The sequence below is a fragment of the Mya arenaria genome, chromosome 17, assembly GCF_026914265.1.
Source record: "Mya arenaria isolate MELC-2E11 chromosome 17, ASM2691426v1".
In the NCBI taxonomy this organism is placed as follows: domain Eukaryota; kingdom Metazoa; phylum Mollusca; class Bivalvia; order Myida; family Myidae; genus Mya; species Mya arenaria.
The window spans coordinates 26239387-26260126 of NC_069138.1; the positions used below are offsets into that span (position 1 = coordinate 26239387).

General features: G+C 35.9%; 2 protein-coding genes across 2 annotated transcripts; both read left to right on the top strand.

Annotated features, from left to right (window-relative positions):
* The first annotated feature begins 1551 nt into the window (after window positions 1–1551).
* LOC128224637 (uncharacterized) lies at window positions 1552–18795 on the top strand. Its single transcript, XM_052934562.1, has 6 exons — window positions 1552–1616; window positions 1861–2010; window positions 2718–2957; window positions 3138–4073; window positions 5057–5123; window positions 18573–18795. Exons 1-5 carry the CDS (start codon window positions 1559–1561, stop codon window positions 5062–5064), a joined length of 1392 nt encoding a protein of 463 aa, XP_052790522.1. The 5' UTR covers window positions 1552–1558; the 3' UTR covers window positions 5065–5123; window positions 18573–18795.
* On the top strand, window positions 14769–18664 carry LOC128224639 (uncharacterized). Its single transcript, XM_052934563.1, has 8 exons — window positions 14769–14781; window positions 14974–15051; window positions 15257–15439; window positions 16455–16650; window positions 16830–16948; window positions 17142–17337; window positions 17533–17894; window positions 18526–18664. Exons 2-8 carry the CDS (start codon window positions 14994–14996, stop codon window positions 18531–18533), a joined length of 1122 nt encoding a protein of 373 aa, XP_052790523.1. The 5' UTR covers window positions 14769–14781; window positions 14974–14993; the 3' UTR covers window positions 18534–18664.
* Window positions 18796–20740: the final 1945 nt, after the last annotated feature.

Below are 20740 nucleotides of genomic sequence, written 5' to 3' on the forward strand. Positions count from 1 at the left end.
CGTATGTTGACAAATTCACATAATTTGGTAAAACAATGAATAGTTATAAGTCGAAAATCTTAATCGAATGCACCAACTTGACATTCGATTTAGTAGTCGATAGTATGGTTGGCAACACATTTAAAAAAAATTATATGAATGTGATTTGGTAAAAAAGTGAATAGTTCCTAATCTAAATTGACTACAACGACTAGGCTTGATTAAGAGCTCATGTGATTCTTTATATCACAGTACAAATATAGAAATGATGTGAAATAAAACAAAAATTATCTGTAGATAAATAATTAGACAATTGTTTGCTTGAATACTCGTAGAGGGGTTTTAAAAATGTAAATTATGTATTGATATAAAAAATAATGTGTATGTAGTCTGTGTTGTGATGCCATGTGTTCTGCTTAGTGTCTCTGAAGCGTTGGTCCTTGTCCGCTTGAACGCTTGAACAAGAGCATACTAAATTGGCTGCAGAGTTTGTTCCTACATGTATTATATAAAACCGATAATGCCTACTCACATTGACACTACTTAGTAGTTACGAAAGGGTGTCCACTGCAGCTCTTACGATGTTCTCCACAATTGACATGTTTCTTGATGATATTTCTGGACTATACATTCACTAAGCAGAATATCCATTACACGAGGAGGTCTGACTTATGTTGAACAGTAATTTCCGATAAATTGTTCATTGTCTTGTTTCAAATCCGGAAGTATAGTATTATTCACGATTAAAACTATTCGTCCTTATGCTTATACCATGTAACACAAAAAACATTCAATTCCAAGAAGGCATATGTTGCGATACAAATTGTTGAATAAGCCGTTCACTCAAGATATAGACAGAATGTAATAGGTACAAGTAAATCGAAGAAAAATCCGTAAGCCAAAACTTGTTTGTTCCGTGACAAATCCTCTTCGTTATGAGAAACATTAACACTACAATTACGACAAGGATAACATGCATATTTAACAACCTAAGCAAAACCACACGTAAGGTTCAGTTGCATTTATCACCGTGTTTACATAACGAACAAGGTAATAATGTGCTGTAATCATCCCTGTAATGACTTAATAGATGAGCCAATGGGTTCGAGTGAGCTTGGTATAAAAGCGGCCGTATCTCCTTCACAATTTGCATTTGCCATCTTATCTTAACGCAAAGTAAGTCTTTTGAAAATTTACTGGGATTTGCTAAGCGTGTGAAAAGTCAGGTCATATGCCATATCGGTTGCAAAGTATGCAAGATTAAGTCCTTAGAATCCAGGAGGGTTTAATCTTGAGCAAAGAAACAAGAATAACAATACGCCCATAGATATGGCTGATTAAATAACACTTATCTGCCTATTTGGAAACTAATATTGATGGGGTTCATCTAAAATAGCAAAACTATGTAATCGTATAAATAAACAAAAACAAAATGATTTCAATTCATTTTATTACAAAATTTCACTACTTAGTTTTACAATGCTGTGAATGTTTTCAAATTGGTAATTTTATACTTCAAGAAAGATTGTTAAGAATTGTTAAGGCTATATTTATTATATATTTCAGACAATCTACAGCGATGCAGATACTCTTAATTACTAGTCTGCTGGTCGGCACCACTCTGGCCGTCGGCAAAGGTGTGGTAATACTTGGTTTGGTACTTATGCTTTAAAGTAGAATCAAAACAACTAGAATAACTGTGTTAATTAGCTCCAAATGAAGCTTCTTGAGCGTAAGAAATTAAAATTTTGATTGAATTCGTCTTTTGCACAAATTAAATTTTGTGACAATTTTAACTGTAGGACTTTTAATAGTAAGACTTTTGTTTTTCTCACTAAAAAGTTATATAGTTAAATTGTTTTTATCTGCTTTACCGTCTAGTTGGTAATGGTGGCGGTTTCGGTGGTGCGGGTGGCTTTGGTGGAGGCATTGACGGTGGTGGAATCAGCGGAGGGGGCGGCGGTGGATCCGGAAGTGGCCAGGTTGTGATTGTTGCTGGCGGCGGCGGAGGAGGAGGATATCGTTACGGAGGTACATTCATACAAATTACAAAAAAAATCTACTTTTTCATTTGATGTAGTATTGCACTATGGTTCATCTTTTGCTGCTGGAATACGTCAGTACAGTTAGTGCTCTTTTAATTTTGGATGCCCTGCTCGTATAATGTTTTAGTATTGCAAGGCTCTTATTCGTAGTTTCTATTATGGACACAAACATTGTCAATAAATACGATAGAATAAATTTTTACAATAATATATAAAAACATGATTGCGATCTTCCATTTTCCTTCTTACTAAAGTTATTATACAGCAATTCTAAGAAATGAACAAACAATTTTCTACTTTATTCAGGCCCTGAATACAATAGTTATTGACACCTTAACAAATGATGCATGGTAATGTTTTACTCAGAAAAATGTTCAATCCTGCGCTTATATTGACCATTTGTGCATTCTGTAAACTTATCACTAATTTAATCACGTCGTGTAACCAAAGAGCAGAGCAACTCGTTTTTTTGTTGTTGTTTTTTTCAGATTTGCGTAAAAACTCTTCTTCTGTTATAATAATGGTTTCATAGAAAGCCTTTATCTATGGTTTGATAGGATTCTCGTTTAGAAATATCTTCTCTTTGATATTCTAGATATCCACTACAGTATGTTACTTAAATGGCAACCGAACTTTCATTCAAGTAACCTTTAAATGCAAATAAAGGGATTTCATTCTTTACCTTTATCCCAGGAGGACTCGGCGCTGGCGGTTTGGGATCCAGTTCCGTCACCGGCGGATGGGGCGCGCCTGGAACCTGGGGAAGACGACCTGGAAGCTTCACTGGAGGATGGGGCGGACTCACTGGTGGCAGCTGGAGAACAACCGGGGGCGGACGTGGACCAACACCAGGTGGAACCGGAGGAGTGTTCGTCGGTGCTGGTGCTGGTCCAAGCTATGGATATGGGTTCGGTGGTGTTTTCGGACGAAGCAGTGAGTCGTTTAACTTTATTGTAAAACTATAAAACACAATTTAGCAAAAGTTTTTTTTTTCTGTTGGAAAGATTCTTTATGTGCGATCTTTGTTTGAAATGCTTAAAAGGCGCATTATCAAACCACTGCATTTGTAAGAATTCTTGATTCCAATAGTGAAAAGTGTACATTAAATTACAGGCGGAAGTCCTGTAGGTGGTCCCATAAGCACCTTCCAAGGCGGCCAAGTTTCCGGTGGACCTAGTGGACCCGTGTCTGGATTTCCAGGATTTGGAGGACCTGGTACCGGCGGTGTAAGCGGCAGCTTTAGAAGCACCTTTGGAGGCGGTCCCGCTATCATGCCAGGCGGACCAACTGGATTCACATCCGGTGGCCCCGTTAACGGTGGTCCAGGCGGACCCGTGTCTGGATTTCCAGGATTTGGAGGACCTGGTACCGGCGGTGTAAGCGGCAGCTTTAGAAGTACCTTTGGAGGCGGTCCCGTTATCATGCCAGGCGGACCAACTGGACTCACATCCGGTGGCCCCGTTTACGGTGGCCCAGGCGGACCCGTGTCTGGATTTCCGGGATTCGGAGGACCTGGTATCAGCGGTGTAAGCGGCAGCGTCGGTGGCTCATTCAGAAGTGGTCCCGTTATCATGCCAGGCGGACCAAGTGGATTCACATCCGGTGGCCCCGTTAACGGTGCCCCAGGCGGACCCGTGTCTGGATTTCCAGGATTTGGAGGACCTGGTACCGGCGGAGTAAGCGGCAGCTTTAGAAGCACCTTTGGAGGCGGTCCCGTTATCCTGCCAGGCGGACCAGGTGGATTCACATCCGGTGTCCCCGTTAACGGTGGCCCAGGCGGACCCGTGTCTGGATTTCCGGGATTCGGAGGACCTGGTACCGGCGGTGTAAGCGGCAGCGTCAGTGGCTCGTTCAGAAGCGGTCCCGTTATCATGCCAGGCGGAACAAGTGGATTCACATCCGGTGGCCCCGTTAACGGTGCCCCAGGCGGACCCGTGTCTGGATTTCCAGGGTTGGGAGGACCTGGTACCGGCGGTGTAAGTGGAAGCATCACAGGCTCATTCGGAGGAGGTATCAGCGGAAACGTTGGCGGTGTCCCAATCGGAAAAAGTGAGTTATTGCCCTTGTGTGATAATTAGTTTAACCTCATACATATGTTTAATGTTACGTTCAACTGATAGTCTCTGTTGTATTAATGAAATTGAACGATGACTTTAAAAAAAGATTAAATTTTGAAGATTTCGTTTGCCAATCTCCATTAAGTTTTAAACACTTGAATAATTGGTCAAACTATATTAATCTTTTTTCAATAAAACGATGAAGGTTTGAAAGTAAGTCTGTTTTGAAACAATCTTTATCACTCTTTAAACACATTAATTTAGGCCCAAATATATATTTTTCAAATAACATACAACAGACTCTGCTATTTCCTATACAAATGGTCATATAAACTGTTATGTGTACAGAATTTCCGACAATACTCGCAATTTCTACTTTCAATATCACTTTCAATGTCATATGAGTGTATCTAAATTCTTCAAAATGCATGTGATATGTTTAAGAATGTGCTTTAGCAAATTTAATCTTGTTTCATTCAAAGTTTCAAATCAATATGAAGAGACAAAATGTTCTTCCGGCATTCACAACTAGAATTTTAAACAAAGGTTGGAGATTACCAATATCAAGCAATGTATATAGAAAGTATGGTAGATGGTTGAAAACAAATCTGTGGTTTTAGAAATAAACGCGGTATGACTAAACATAAACGCTTTTCCAGAAGTCGACAAGAAAACATCAATTGTTTTTATTTCCACCCAAGCATGACAAACTTGATATATATTATAAAAATATATATATTCAATACTAAACAGCTCTTCTATTTAACCTTCATTCCTTTCCTCCGTTTTTGTTATCTGATTAACTTCAAGCTCTTGATCCTTCAAACCTTATTTTTTTGTTAATACCGGCTACCAGGTGGGGTAGCACCCGTGTATCCGAATATCCGTGTATCCGGAATAGCCTCTTTGTTGCAATGTATCACTCCGCTAAGCGCGCTATAATATTATTACGTAAATGGTGGTGTTTTTTTTCAGGATACTAATTTCTACCACGAACCAACGGAGCACGGAAGAATCAGGGGTCGTTCTCGAATCATTCCCGACGATTTTCCCCAATTTTCCATCATCGACTGGACTGATTTTACAGACGAGATGTACTAGTATTATATTGTAGTTGTATTCTTATTTATTAGTTCGCTTATATACTCCCTTACATTATTGTTTTGTTTTTCCCAAATGCCATGTTAAGAATGCGTTGAGATATATGTTGATGTCATGTTACTGCTTCTTAAGCAATAAAAATGTATCCAACTTTGTGTTTGTTATTACACCGTCCTTGCAGTTGTATGGCTGTTTGGTGTTCAGTTGTTAGGGCACCGCTAAAGATGACCATACTATAGAGGTTTTACTACAGATACAAATCATAACTTAAGAACTACAAAGTATTTGGCTTTATTATTTGTGTGTGTCGCTGGAAATTTGTCTTCAATAGCATTTTGTTTGTTATTTACAGAGACTTAAGATGCATGCGCTCTGACCCCGATGGTAAAGATGCGTCTTGAAACCATACTAAGACACAATCACGAGTGAACTACACACAGGAATATGCAAAATTTTAACCGATATTGCTCAGGATGTGTCTGTATTTAAAGCAATGCAATCACCACTGACCGGTGGCTAGTCATAAAATCAGGTGAAGTAACATCCCAGCAATTGCACCTTTTACAACGTAAACATATACATTCCTCAATCTCTATTAATCCATACTGATTGAATCGTGTCTGTATGGATTAGTTCGTTGAAAATGAGTCAAATTAAATCTTCTGGACATGTTTGAGACATAAAGTGTTAGCCGCTGATACCGGCTCAAAGGAAATGTTTTCGAACTTATATAAAATAGCATACCTCTCCCTAATCTGCCAGCAATTTGAAGTTGTTACTGTTCAAGGCTCATACATTAGGTAACGTCGTGCGATGTATTGCTAGTTAATTGCATTTGTATTGCCAGAAAGTGTTCTTTAAGTTGTTTTAGTATTGCAAAACAATGTTGTGTTTAGTTAAGTTTAGTTAAAATACAATGTTATATAAAAAAATTAGTTAAAATACAATGTTATATAAAACATTTAGTTAAAATACAATGCCATTTCAATTGTTTTAGTATTGAAAGATAAGGTTTTTTCAGTTGATTCAGTATTGCGCGACAACATTGTTTTAATTGTTTTGTATTGCAAGATGTTTTTTTTTTCTTATAATACTCATAGCTTTGCAAGACACTGATTTTGTCTGGAAAACATTGTCTAGATCACTGCAGAAGCAATTTCTACAATTATCTAAGAACTATGGACGATTTGATATCGACACTTATTGCAAGATTCTTGAATCAACTTTGAGGAGAAAATAATTCATTACGGCTGTTGTGATAAAGCGCAATCTGCGCATTCCTTTATACGAGTAAGGCTATTATACAGAGATAACAACACAAGAACAAACATTGCCATAATTGCTTTCAGCTAAAATCTATGATGCATATTTTTCAAGCCAGCACATCTATTGGATTGGTATAGTTTACTTCTGTTTCTGCGTATCATATTTTGTGTATGAATTTCTTCAGTCAATGAAAACGTGCTTGTTAACACACATATAATATTTTTGATGAGACTTGATAATTAAACAAGTCCTATTGCTCAAAAAGCAATTCAGATGAAGCTACTTCGCAAACTTAGTATACATAATGATAACTTTTATTTTTAAACCTAATATTGCATTAACAAAATACAAATAAAGAATTTGGGTTTTAGTTCCGTCACCGGCAAATGCGGTGGGTGTGATACTAAGGGTGGGGGGGCAGCTGGAGCGGACCAGGCAGACAGCCAGTATGTGGCGTGACCGTCGGCGCAGGAGATGGACTCAGCCATGGATATGGATTAGGTGGAGTTTTCGGTCAAAGCTTCAGACCGTTTAACTCAGGTATAAAAGTATGAAAAATACAGTTTGTCAATATTTGTTTTGATATTGAAAAGGTTAAAAATGTGTGATATTTGTAAAACGGGTGCTACAAAACCACTGCATTGTCAACCGTTAACTGGTGACCTTGTCATGAAAAGCTTTAACGGTAGCCCCATTAACAGTGGCCCCGGAGGACCAATATCTGGACTTCCAGAGTTTGGAGGATCTCGTACCGGTGGTTTTTAGCAGCAGCTTCGATTTAGCATTCATATTCGGTGAAAGCAGCAGCATTTATGAAGCATTTATAAGCGATGTTAGCAGCACCTTTGAAGGAACATTCATAAGCGGTTTTGGCTGTGTCCAAATCGATTAAACTTAGTTCTTTCCCTTGTTTGATATTAAGTATATGAACAAATGCTTAAGCTAATGTCAAACTGGTAGTCTGTACATTTTTGTTGAAATTGAGAGATGACCGCTTTTTATTAAAACGTTGATGTTTTAAACGTCTGGTATATCATTCTCTGCTAATGATTCATCATTTGAATATTATGTTCTGAAAAAAATGCTGTTGTTTTAAAACACAGAAAATAAGAACAACAAAATATAATACAATTGAATAAAAATTCATTGGAAGATAAAATGAAACTTTGAAACCAGAATGTAAACATATCAATGTGCAAAGCTTCAAGATTGAATCAACTGTAGAAATCAAAAATCTTCTGTTTTGTGCAATTTACTGCAAAAACAATGAAATTTTAACAGATTTGCCTGAAGTATTCTTGTAAAACAAGTTAAATTATTTATAAGCATCCTTCTAAAGCTGCAGTCGTCTGTATTGATATTTGAAAATTGTAAAAATCTAAAACATTTACTTAGTATGTGATATAATTTTATAATAATAAAAATTCACAAAATTTCACACAATGCTTAATTGACATATTCAACAAAATAAAAAGTATTTTGAAAGGTTCGTCTTTTCATATTTCCACTTCCGAGGTCGGCTGAGCAGATCTTAATTCAATACAATGCATTTGATATGTTTAAATGTGTACTTTAGAAAATTCTAATTTCTTACATTCATACTTGTTTTCGGTAAAGCCTCCTAGTTGAAATATATCGCGCAGCTAAACGCAATAAAGAAACAAATATATAATTTATTTATTTTCAGGCTACAAGTTTCTACCTCTTAACAACGGATAACAAGAGAATCAGAGGTCACTCTCGAAACATTCCCGACGGTGATTTCCCCCTCTATCTCCAATATATTTGACTTTTAATGTATTCTTATGAATTGGTTTGTGTATATACTCCCTTGTATTGTGGCGTTGATTTTTTTAAATGTCATGTTGAGAATGCATTGTGGTATCTGATATTGTCATATTTAGGCTTTCTTATGCAAAAAAATATTTTAATAATATGTTTGTCACAATTACTGTGTGCAGTTTGAACATTGTTGAGCGTTCAGTTGCTCGAACAACGCAAGAAGGCAACAAAACATATGATTCACTGCAAATCAGAGAGCATCGTGTGTCTATCTTGTCTACATAAATATACTTGATATAATTGCGAGAGCAAGGAAACGTTTTTTACCATTATGTGGGTTATGCATAAATGTTTAGCCCGATGCAAAATCATTGCTAAGGATATGGCTAAATTTAGAAAAACAAATTCACAAAACTATACTCAGAATATAGCTAAATTAAGAAAGACAAATGCACAAAACTATACTCAGAATATAGAAAGCCGAATCCACTATACTCCGAATTTGACGATATTAACATATTAAGACAGACGGATACAAAAGACTATGCTCTGGATATGGATATATTTAGACAGACGGAAGCACAAGACTATGCTCTGGATATGGCTGTATTTAGACAGACGGATGCACAAGACTATGCGCTGGATATGGCTATATTTAGACAGAAGGATGAACAAGACTATGTCCTGGATAAAGTTATATTTAGACAGATAGAAGCAAAAGACTATGCTCTGGATATGGCTATATTTAGACAGACGGATGTTCAAGACTATGCTCTGGATATGACTATATATAGACAGACGGATGCACAAGACTACGCTCTGGATATGGCTATATATAGACAGACGGATGCACAAGACTACGCTCTGGATATGGCTAAATTTAGACAAACGGATGCACAAGACTACCCTCTGGATATGGCTATATTTAGACAGATATAAGCACAATACTATGCTCTGGATATGGCTATATTTAGACAGACGGATGCTCAAGACTATGCGCTGGATATGGCTATATTTAGACAGACGGATGCACAAAACGATGCCCTGGATATGGCTATATTTAGACAGATAGAAGCACAAGACTATGCTCTGGATATGGCTAAATTTAGCCAGACTGATGCACAAGATTACGCTCTGGATATGGCTATATTTAGACAGACGGATGCACAAGACTATGCTCTGGAAATGGCTGTATTTTGATAGAACGATGAACATAACTATGCTCTGGATATGGATATATTTAGAAAGACGGATGCACAAGACTATGCTCTTAACATGGCTATTTTTAGAAGGTCGAATGCACAAGATTATGCTCTGGATATGGCTATATTCAGACAGACGGGTGCACTGGAACATGTTCTGGATATGGCTATATTTTCAAAGACGGATGCGAAAAACTATGCTCTGGATAGGGCTTTATTTATACAGACGGATGAACAAGACTTTGCGCTGGATATGGCTATATTTAGACCGACGGATGCACAAAACAACGCTCTGGATATGGCTATATTTATACAGACGGATGCACAAGATTCTGCTGTGGATATGGCTATATATAGACATACGGAAGCACAAGACTATGCTCTGGATACGGCTATATTTAAAAAGACGGATGCACAAGACTATGCGCTGGATATGGCTGTATTTAGACAGACGGATGCACAAAACGATGCCCTGGATATGGCTATATTTAGACAGATAGAAGCACAAGACTATGCTCTGGATATGGCTATATTTAGAGAGACGGATGCTCAAGAATATGCTCTGGATATGGCTTTTTTTAGACAGACGGATGCAAAAGACTACGCTCTGGATATGGCTATATTTAGACCGACGGATGCACTTGATATGGCTATATTTAAACAGATAGAAGCACAAGACTATGCTCTAGATATTGATATACTTAGACAGACGGATGCACAAGACTACGCTCTGGATATGGCTAAATTTAGCCAGACTGATGTACAAAATTACGCTCTGGATATGGCTATATTTAGACAGACGGATGCACAAGACTATGCTCTGGATATGGCTGTATTTTGATAGACGGATGAACATAACTATGCTCTGGATATGGATATATTTAGACAGACGGATGAACAAGACTTTGCTCTTGATATGGCTATATTTAGACAGACGAATGCACAAGACTATGCTCTGGATATGGCTGAACATAACTATGCTCTGGATATGGATATATTTAGACAGACGGACGTACAAGACTGTTCTCTGGATATGGCTATATTTAGACAGACGGACGCACAAGGATGTGTTCTGGATATGGCTTTATTTAGACAGAGGGATGCACAAGACTATGCTCTGAACATGGCTATTTTAGAAGGTCGAATGCACAAGATTATGCTCTGGATACGGCTCTATTCAGAAAGACGGGTGCACAAGACTATACTCTGGATATGGCTATATTCAGAAAGACGGATGCACTGGATCATGTTCTGGATATGGCTATATTTAATAAAACGGATGCGAAAAACTATGCTCTGGATATGGCTATATTTAGACAGACGGATGAACAAGACTTTGCTCTTGATATGGCCATATTTAGAAAGACGAATGCACTAGATTATGCTCAGGATATGGTGATAATAAGAAAGACGGAAGCACAGAACAATGCTATGGAAGTGGCTATAATAAGAAAGACGGATGCACAAAACTATGCTGTGGAAATGGCTATAATAAGAAAGACGGATGCACAAAACTATGCTGTGGAAGTGGCTATAATAAGAAAGACGTATGCACAAAACTATGCTCTGGAAGAAGCTATATACAACATATCTGAACCATCGCTCTGAACGGTATATAGCTATCTTTAGGAATAGTAACAGGTCAACCATTGCAACTTTTTCAAATAAACATATGCAATCCACCTCAAGCGTAAGTATAATTTGAATGTTCCTCCTTATGCATCATGCCGTTAAATTAGTGTTTCTGATGTAAAAGATATGTATCTGCTCAGTAACCGTTAAACGCAATCATGTCAACATCTGATTATATGAAGAAATATGTAATTTAAAGTTTAGTGTTGGTCATGTGAAATTAGTTTTTGGATGAATAAAGATATATTTATGTTATATTAACATTTTGTTAAAACATATGTTAGAGATTGCCCGACATTATTACATAGCACAAGGCCACGCCGTTCAAGTAAAATTCATACTTATCAAATAAATATGACCTTCAATAACCTGGAGTGTGGGGACAGCACAGCTGATGAATAAATTGAAACTTAAATATGGTGAGCGTTAGTGAACTTGACAAGAATGTTAAGGAACAGCAAAAAAGAGAATAAGTCACAAAAACAAGAGGATTCCAATTATTAAAATAATACCAAACGTCCGAGAGATGATTAAAGTACACTCAGCATTGACCACACGAACATTATAAAACAAATGAAAAAAAATAAATAAATGCTAAATTTGAACAAATATGGAAAAAATAAAGCAAATTTCAAATCATCTACTATGAAGGGTGGTATGACAAAGCTGTAAAATATTTTAAACTGTTGTATGATTATAAACAAAATCATTTTATGACTTTAAAATCTTTATGTTGTTTAAAACCAACAATGAAAATGTACACACCGACTGATTCATTAGAGAAAATCAAGGAACATACAAATTAAAATAAACAGTTACTTGATTGTACAACTTCAACCGGAGAAACTTGGAAGACAAGTAGGAAAGACACTTTCAACTAAACTATATATAATGGAAAGATATGTATGCAAAACCACTTAAACTAACAATTGACACAAAACTTCGAGAATTTCAATACAAGAACGTAGAAAAAACAATAGCATTTAATAAATTTATATGGTATTTGTAAATGAACTATCCACTAAAGACTGTCACTTATAAGATAATTTTCTTTTTAACTATGTTATTTTAAACTTTTGTTATAAGAATACTTTTCTTCAAGCTGCTGGTTTCACTTCATCTCCCCGATATTTTCATTATCTTTTCTGACAGAAAAAGTAACACATATTAACCGGGTTTGATAACTTACTTGTGTTATATAAACTGATTTAAAATAAATGTTTGTTACATACCACTTTGTTTTACAAAAATGTCAATTTGGGCTATGAAAACAGAAACTAGAAATGGTATGTCCTATTTCTTCTTACTGTGTCGTAAAATAACTATTCTGACCCTCCTCCTTCACAGCAATGTTTATCAATGCAGGGTATGCAAAGCCGTTTGAAAGAGCAGTATCACAACTCCACATGTGTCTCTAGTTCATTGTCGTTCGGGTCTTGACTTGTGTCTCTAAACAGGATTTATTTTTTTAATTTTCGGCTACTGTACTTTTATTGTATCATTTGGTATTTATTAACAAAGAATGTTCATTTACTCATACTTTAACTAGGTGTGTCACAGGTCTACTCTTTCGGTTCACACCGTATCATTGGCACTACATTGCCTTTCATTCAGCTAGAGGTACATTTTCGGACAAAGTACGTATTTTTATTAATTCACAAAATGTTACAAGCACTGAATTTAATTGATGGAGCCTGTTTACAAAAGTCCATGTCACAATGTTAACTGTGTATCGGTTAAACTTCCAACGTTTTAAACGACGCGAGAAATTATGACGATACATGACTTCCTTTTAAACAGACGAGCTAATACAATGAATTAGAATCTTATAATGATCATGCGATGGTTGTATCGAGTTATTCAGAAGAACTTGTATTAAAAAATGGACATTCAGAAAACAGTTATCTTGTAAACTGTTAATTGCTTCTTATATATTCCGCCTCATTTCAGAAAGAAAACGAACACAAAATATCTTAATCTTATATGCATATGTTGAGAGTGCAGTTGTTAAATGTATTCGTAACATGTTTATAAGAAATTATTTGTATTCAAGACTGCAAACATTATTGGTATGTTTTAAGAGATACAGTATTCCATATGATGTCAATTGTCAAAACATAACCAGAGGTTTAAGTTGATATTTTTTGTAAATATTAAATATTTGCGCATTACACCTCTGAAGAATGTTGCATGAGATTATACTTTCAGCCTTGAGAAGTAACTTTGTCAAGCATAAGAATTGACAAGAATCATTAACACAGTTTTTGTAACATTTTTATTTTATTTGCTCAAGAAAAACATACCTTATTTAAAAGAACTGCACGTTTACATGATAGAAGTACAAAACATGCACATCACATCATACAAATGCGTGTATAACCTAAAGTGTCGTTGCCAACAATACATCATTTTCTTCTGGGAACATCAGCAGCTAAAGCATGTTTACTTGTATCGCTGAATTGTTCGACAGACGCTGAAAAAAGACTTCTATATTTGATGTGGTTGAACAGTGATGTGCAGAGAAAAAAATAAATAATGTAAACCTCAGTGTTACATCGTATTTAATTTAACGAGAGGTCATACCAAAATATATTCATTAGTGGCGCCACCACAGAAAATGATTTACACGTTTCTGTCCAAGGACGTTCGCTTTAACCGATGTGCAATCCACACTTAAATAACCTCGAACAACCATTCCAACCAAGTATTATCAAGGTCATATAATTTTAAGTAAAATTGTTACATTCATTTTAAGAATATTTGAATTTCATCTTAGCAAAATAGTGAAATTTAGGCTCATGAACTCTGAAGTGACTACAAAGAATTAGTCATTGATTTTTATTTGGGCACTAAATTGATAATAAAAGATGAATGTTGATCAAATCAGAAAATGAACAAAGTCAAAGGTCCATTCAACGACCAACTGTATTTATAACTTATTCAAGATACTTTACCAAACATACATGACAAAATTAGAAATAATTAAGTAATCTTTAAAGCCCTCTAGTTAATGTTAATCCAGACCAAGTGACACAGTTATGTAATGTTACAATTAAATTTAGACACAACTTTACCTTATACAAGTAATGCAAATAATAGGCCCCATTATCCCGACAAACCTACCCCATTATTCCAAAACCTAACCCATTATCTCGACAAACCTACCCCATTATCCCGACAAACCTACCCCATTACCCTGAAAACCTACCCCATTATCCCATCCTACTTATTTTGGGGCTGTGCAATCGGAAACAAATCATTTTGGGCCTTATTTGGAATATAAACACTTGAAATAACCTACTAGTAGGCTTACTGGTCCTTATCTTCTTAACGTTTAAGTTATTATGCCTTAACAAACACAGGCCAATTGCAACATATGTAGCTTTCATAGTGCAGAATAACCATAACCCAACTGTAAAAGGTGTTAGAGAGGTCAGTCTATTACACTTGCATGTTCTTGTTACAAAGCTCATTACTTTATGAAACCTAACCACTGCAATCATGAAATTTCAACGGCTTAGATGACGCAAGAGATTCACACGTAAGATTCATTTTCTTTTATCACCGTGTTAACATATTAACAAACAAGGTCATTATTTCTCCATTATTCATCCATGTAATGATATGTTAGATGACCAAATAGGTTCCGGGACATTTGGTATAAAAGTCGCTCAATCTCGTTAGCCATTCGCATTGGACATCTTATCTCAACGCAGGGTAAGTCATTTAAGTCAATTGCTCTGGGTTCAATTTAAGATCGAGAAAAGAGTGTACAAAATATTAAAGCGCAAAATAACTTAGATATAACCGTTAAAGATATATTTGTTATTCTTTTACAGTAGAGTACCATTACATGTGAATATTTAATTCAAATAAGCTATATGGATATTAATCAATCTGCATTTATAGCTTTCAGACAATCTACAACGATGCAGATACTCTTAATCACTAGTTTGCTGGTCGGCACTACTCTGGCCGCCGGCAAAGGTTCGTTTATATTTGGTTGCACAGATTAATGTTTAATACAGTTAAGAATGTTTAAATAATTATTTTTTTTCTTAAATATATGACAAATATAAGTTGCAAAATATTCAACTAATCAACTCAATAATCTAGAAATGTGAATAATATACATATGTATGTATTATTGCTAACACTAAAATTAAAGACACTTTTATCATATTTTGCCCAGGTACTTATGGTGGAGGTTTCGGTGGTGCAGGTGGCGGCACATTTTCCGCCGCAGCTTCAGGAGGTGGTGGTGGTGGTGCATTTACCGGTAACGGTGCCTTTGGAGGTGGCGGTGCGGGATCCGGAGGTGGCCATGTAATGGTTGTTACTGGTGGCGGCGGTGGTTCTGGGTATCCTTACGGAGGTACTCTTATACAAATAATTCGTTCAGTACTTAAAGTTGTTCAAGGTATGACTTGTTTATTTCAATTGTCTTCAAACACTTTCTATGTATACTGCAGGAGCAATTTCTACAACTTTCTAGACTAAAAACGATTGGATACCGAAGAGCATTTTTAGATATTCAATAAAAACAACATATAAAAGATAAATTGTTGTTATTTTAAATCAATCTCCATATTTTGGCTTTGCGACTAAACATGCAGAGATTTTAAAGTGACTCGTTTGTCAACGAGAACATGTTTTATGTATGAAATCTGGACAAACTGCTCGTGATATTATAAAACCGTACTACAAGTTCAAATAATATCTCTATTGATAACAAATATTGAAAATGCGACAAAAAATAGCTCGATTTCAACAAAAAGCGTTATTAGCGTTGTAGGTAATTGAGTTATTTTAGGCGATTTTGGTTTTTGTTTATTAAAACAGTTTAACTAAACCATGTGTATAAGATTCATGAAAGAGTCTCTTATTGCTTAAATAACATAAGAAAGTGAGAATCATTTGTTGAAAAATCCGGTACTTTGCAAATAATTAATAGAGATATTGTTCAATCCTTCGAATATATCGGACAGCTGTAAAGTAATTTTAATATTGCCTATCATAATTAATAAGCCTTTCAGAGCAGAACAGCTACACTTTTTAATTAATTGATATCTACGTTGAATCTTTCTAGATGTGGTATAGATGAAGGATATTAGCACAGAGTGATTTTATATATGGTTTTCAAAGTATGCATTTATAAGAGACATACATGATAGGATTTTAAACTCATCTTTGCCAAAAAAGTATATAAAATGGTCATTTTTAAACAAACATTGCATAAAATAGGCAAAATTAATCCAATGATGTTCAATTTACTCTTTTATTAACGTTATTCATTTTTTTCACATACAAGATGGTGGAAAGATTATGTCATTTTCTCTGTCAAACTGCTGATACAAATGAACAAGTTTCATGCCATACTTTTACCACAGGGGGCTTCGGTGCTGGCGGTTCCGCTGGCCCTGGCGGCCCTCGCGGCTGGAGAATAGGCGGAGCCGGACGCGTTTCCGGTAGCTTCGGACCTGGCAGGCAGATTGCCTTTGGTCGACGCGGAGGCTTTGGGGGAAGAGGAATTGTCGGCACCGGTTTAGGACCAAGCAATGGATTTGGATTCGGTGGATCTTTTGGAGGAATGGATAAGTCTTTTCACGAAGAAGAAAAATTTAAAGCTTTCGCAGTTTGACAAAAGTTGTTAAGTATTTAGATGTTCGCAATATGCGATCATATATCGATTAGTTTCAAGTGCATAAACACACAGCATTGCGTAGTTACCGATTATAATCATAAATAGTTTACATGATAATTCCAGGCGGTGCATTTGTAAGCGGTGGACCCACTGCTGGTGGACCAACATTCGGTCCAGTGTTTGGTGGCCCAAACGGTGCTAGACCAAGCACTGGATTTGGCGTTAGTGGATCTTTCGGAGGTATGGAGAAGTATTTAACGAAGATAAAAAATATTAAAAATTTTAAAATGCAGTTTGTCAAAATTTTGTTTAACTATTGAAGAGGTTTATAATGTGTGGTTATTGACCTTCGTCAGCTGGAAATGACGCGAAACAGCATTCTCAATAAGAATGAATAAATTGTAATTTAAATCATTTAACTATACTTTTCAAGGCGGGCCATTTGTAAGTGGTGTACCCACTGTTGGTGGACAGACATTCGGTCGCGTGTTCGGAGTTCCTGTAGCCGGTGGCCCAATTTCCGGAGGTGCTATATTTGGCCCCTTTGGCTCCTTCCCGGGCGGCCTTGTTTCTGGTGGCCCCACCGGTGCTGGACCTAGCAATGGATTTAGATTTGGTGGATCTTTAAGAGGAATGGACAAGTCTTTAACAGAAAAATATTGAAACTTAAAAATACAGTTTGTCAAATTGTACTTTACTACTAAAAAGGTTTATAGTGTGCGGTTATAGCTATTTCCATTATCTAATATTACGGAAAAAAGCAGCATTGCATAGCTTGAATAAATAAATTGTATATATATATTTTAAATTTACATAACAATTTCAGGCGGGGCATTTGTAAGCGGTGGACCCACTGCTGGTGGACCGACATTCGGTCCAGTGTTTGGAGGTCCTGTTTCCGGTGGCCCCATATCAGGAGGTGCTGTATCTGGCCCCAGTGGCCCCTTCCCGGCTGTCCCTGTCTCTGGTGGTCCCGTAGCTGGTCCGAGTGGCTTCTTTACAGGCAGAACTAGTGGTTCTGTCGTTATGACAAGCGGACAAAGCGGCCCGGCAACTGGTATCCCCGTTTCCGGGTCTGGACTTCCAGTGTTCGGAGGATCTGGTGCCGGCGTTGTAAGTGGCGGATTCGGAGGTTCATTTGGAGGCGGTTTTGGAGGCAACGTCGGTGGTGTCTCCATTGGAAAAAGTGAGTATTTGCTGATATTGAAAGATGGCTTATATTTAACCAAACGATCATATTTTAAATGTCCGCATGGTTTATCAATCTAAAGGCATTTAAACGTTAGCTAATAATCTATGCACTTTAAACAAACATGTATGACGTTTTGACTAAATCGAGAATGTAAGTAATGACTCCACAAAGTTCTCTTAAAATCGTCATGATTTTAAAATATGAAAAACCTTTTTCTTTTATTAAAATCTGGATCTATCATGATGACAATCGTCACGGGTAGATATGATGTAAAATATCCGATTATGGATTTAATTGTATTCAAAAGGTAATTTCTGTGTGCATGATTCTGCAAAAATACGGAGACTATAACATGGAAGCCTGTGTTTTTCTTAGTATACAGAATTAATCAACATTTATTCCTCTTTATATCGCTTAAGTTGTCCATACTTATTATCGAAGTCTGAAACAGTTCTCTAAATGAAGATTAGAATTTTGGTGGCAAATGATTTATACGAAGTTACTATTTAAAGTGTTATAATCATTTAATATCAAATTGTATATGAAAATCAAATGACACTATGTATAATCGGAGTTTTGGATTAGTTAAATAAAAATGAATACAAACATTGTGATATATTTTCAGCCTACTAGTCGTGAAGAATCACGTGCATCGTTCTTTAAACATTCCCAACGATGATTTGCCAGTGTCTTTTGCATTCTGTCCCGACGTCAACTGGACCGGTTTTACCGACGAGATATATTAGATTTTAGTTGCATTCTAATTAATTTGTCCGCTTTAATACTCCGTTTGTATGTATGTATGTTGTTTGTATTTTCCAAATGCCATGTTGAGAATTCTTTGTTGGGTTTGTTTGTGTTGATGTCGGCTTCTTAAGCATTAAATAATTGTCTTTCATAATGTGTTTGTTTTAAGATATGCATGCAGTTGCAGCTGTGATAAATGCTGATTGTTTTGAATACCAAAACATAGATGCAACAGTGTATTTTGAATGTCCAATTGTTAAAACACTACGTGCAGATGCCAATACCATTATGTTTTACTTATGATGAAAAACATATAATAACTCAAGAACTAAGTTCTTGGCGTTGCCATATCGCTGTTTGGCATGTCTTTTTCAGATCGATTAAACAAATATAAATAATGCTTATTATTTTGTCAGGTATATTAGCTGTTGGTATACCAATTGTAATTCAAAAGGCAAAACTCATAAATAATTGGCCAGGTCATATCTCAAGTGTAAGTGCATTGACGCCAATGCAGAAGGATATGTTTATGATCGTATACAATATATTTTGATGCCTCCACTCCTTGCGCCATTGAACTGAAACCAAATCCAAATCATGCTAATACATTTTGAAAGCAATACCAAAGGTATCTAACAGCCATAGTACCCATTATACTTCAAACTTTCTGGCGATATCGACGCCTGTGCTAGCATTCGAGGGCTTCCTAGATAAAGCATGCACATAATTTATAGTTATTTATACATTAAATTCAGGCAAATACGATTACTTGCACTTAGACAGAAGTGTTCCATAAATATGTCAGCTAATAAATATATTTTGCTTAACCAGAACCTGACTGTTTTCCGGCCGAATGCAATATGGATTTATGGAAACCTTAACGGTGCTAAACTTCTCAGTTAGTAAATTGTCTTAGGGGTAACGCGATTTACCGACTTCATTGCTTAACTCAAATGGGTTTGAACATAATTTAAGGAAATTATGGTTTTCATGTATGTGAAAATCTTTAAATGGCGTTTTCCCAATCTGAAATGTTGCCTGTTTCCTTTGAAATGTATAAAACATAATAAGTACACAAAGCATATAATCTAAAGAGACCAAACGGTTTTGCTAAAAAAAGTCTTATTTAACGCAAAGGATGTATGGTATCACACTTTTTCTAGCAACTTATCACTTTAAAATGCATTGATTTTGATAAAAAAAATGATCATAATAATTCATTTCCTGTTTTCTCGTCGTCTGCATTCCTACGTTCATTCCAAAGTGTGGAAACAATAAAGTAATTTAGGCTTTGACCATGATTCGTACGCTGGAAACAATAATATGGATGGCTGTCTAGATATTAACAGTTCACCTTTAGTACTATATTACTAACTTAAGAAGTAAATTGCTGTTTAATCAACATCAGGTTTCGACGACTCAATTTACAAGTGGCATAATAGAGAATAAGATTATTCGGTGCACAACATATATCTTTCCTTAATTTCATTTTCTCAGTGTGTAACAACGTATACAACTTTAAAACAATGTGGTGTGACATCCTTTATACTACAGAACAGTATAATTTGTGAAGTTTTCTTTCAATTTCAAATTATTGTTCATGGAAACCTGCTATGGTGATTGAATTGCACGTGTGCCTGTATAAATAATAATAATAATAATAATAATAATAATAATAATAATAATAATAATAATAATAATAATAATAATAATAATAATAATAATTATAATAATAATAATAATAATAATAATAATAATAATAATAATAATAATAATGATATGATAACAAAACCTGCATAGTTATTTTGCATCAAATCTGAGAAGGTAAATGATATACACAACTTATCGCTCGCCTTCAGAATGCGTTTGTTCATCAAAGTCCTCTTTCGCCGCTTCGTTATATCTTTTAAATACGAAAATGTATATATTTTCTCTCGCTCGCCGCAAGTGTTTCCTTAAAATCCGTTGAGCTAAATATTAATTTGGGTTGGCATTAAGAACAAATAATACGTAATTGGCCAGTGCATTGGTCTGTTAATAACTACTAAGTATTTGGCCATGTTATTTAGCTGTTAAAACATTCAATAAGTGGC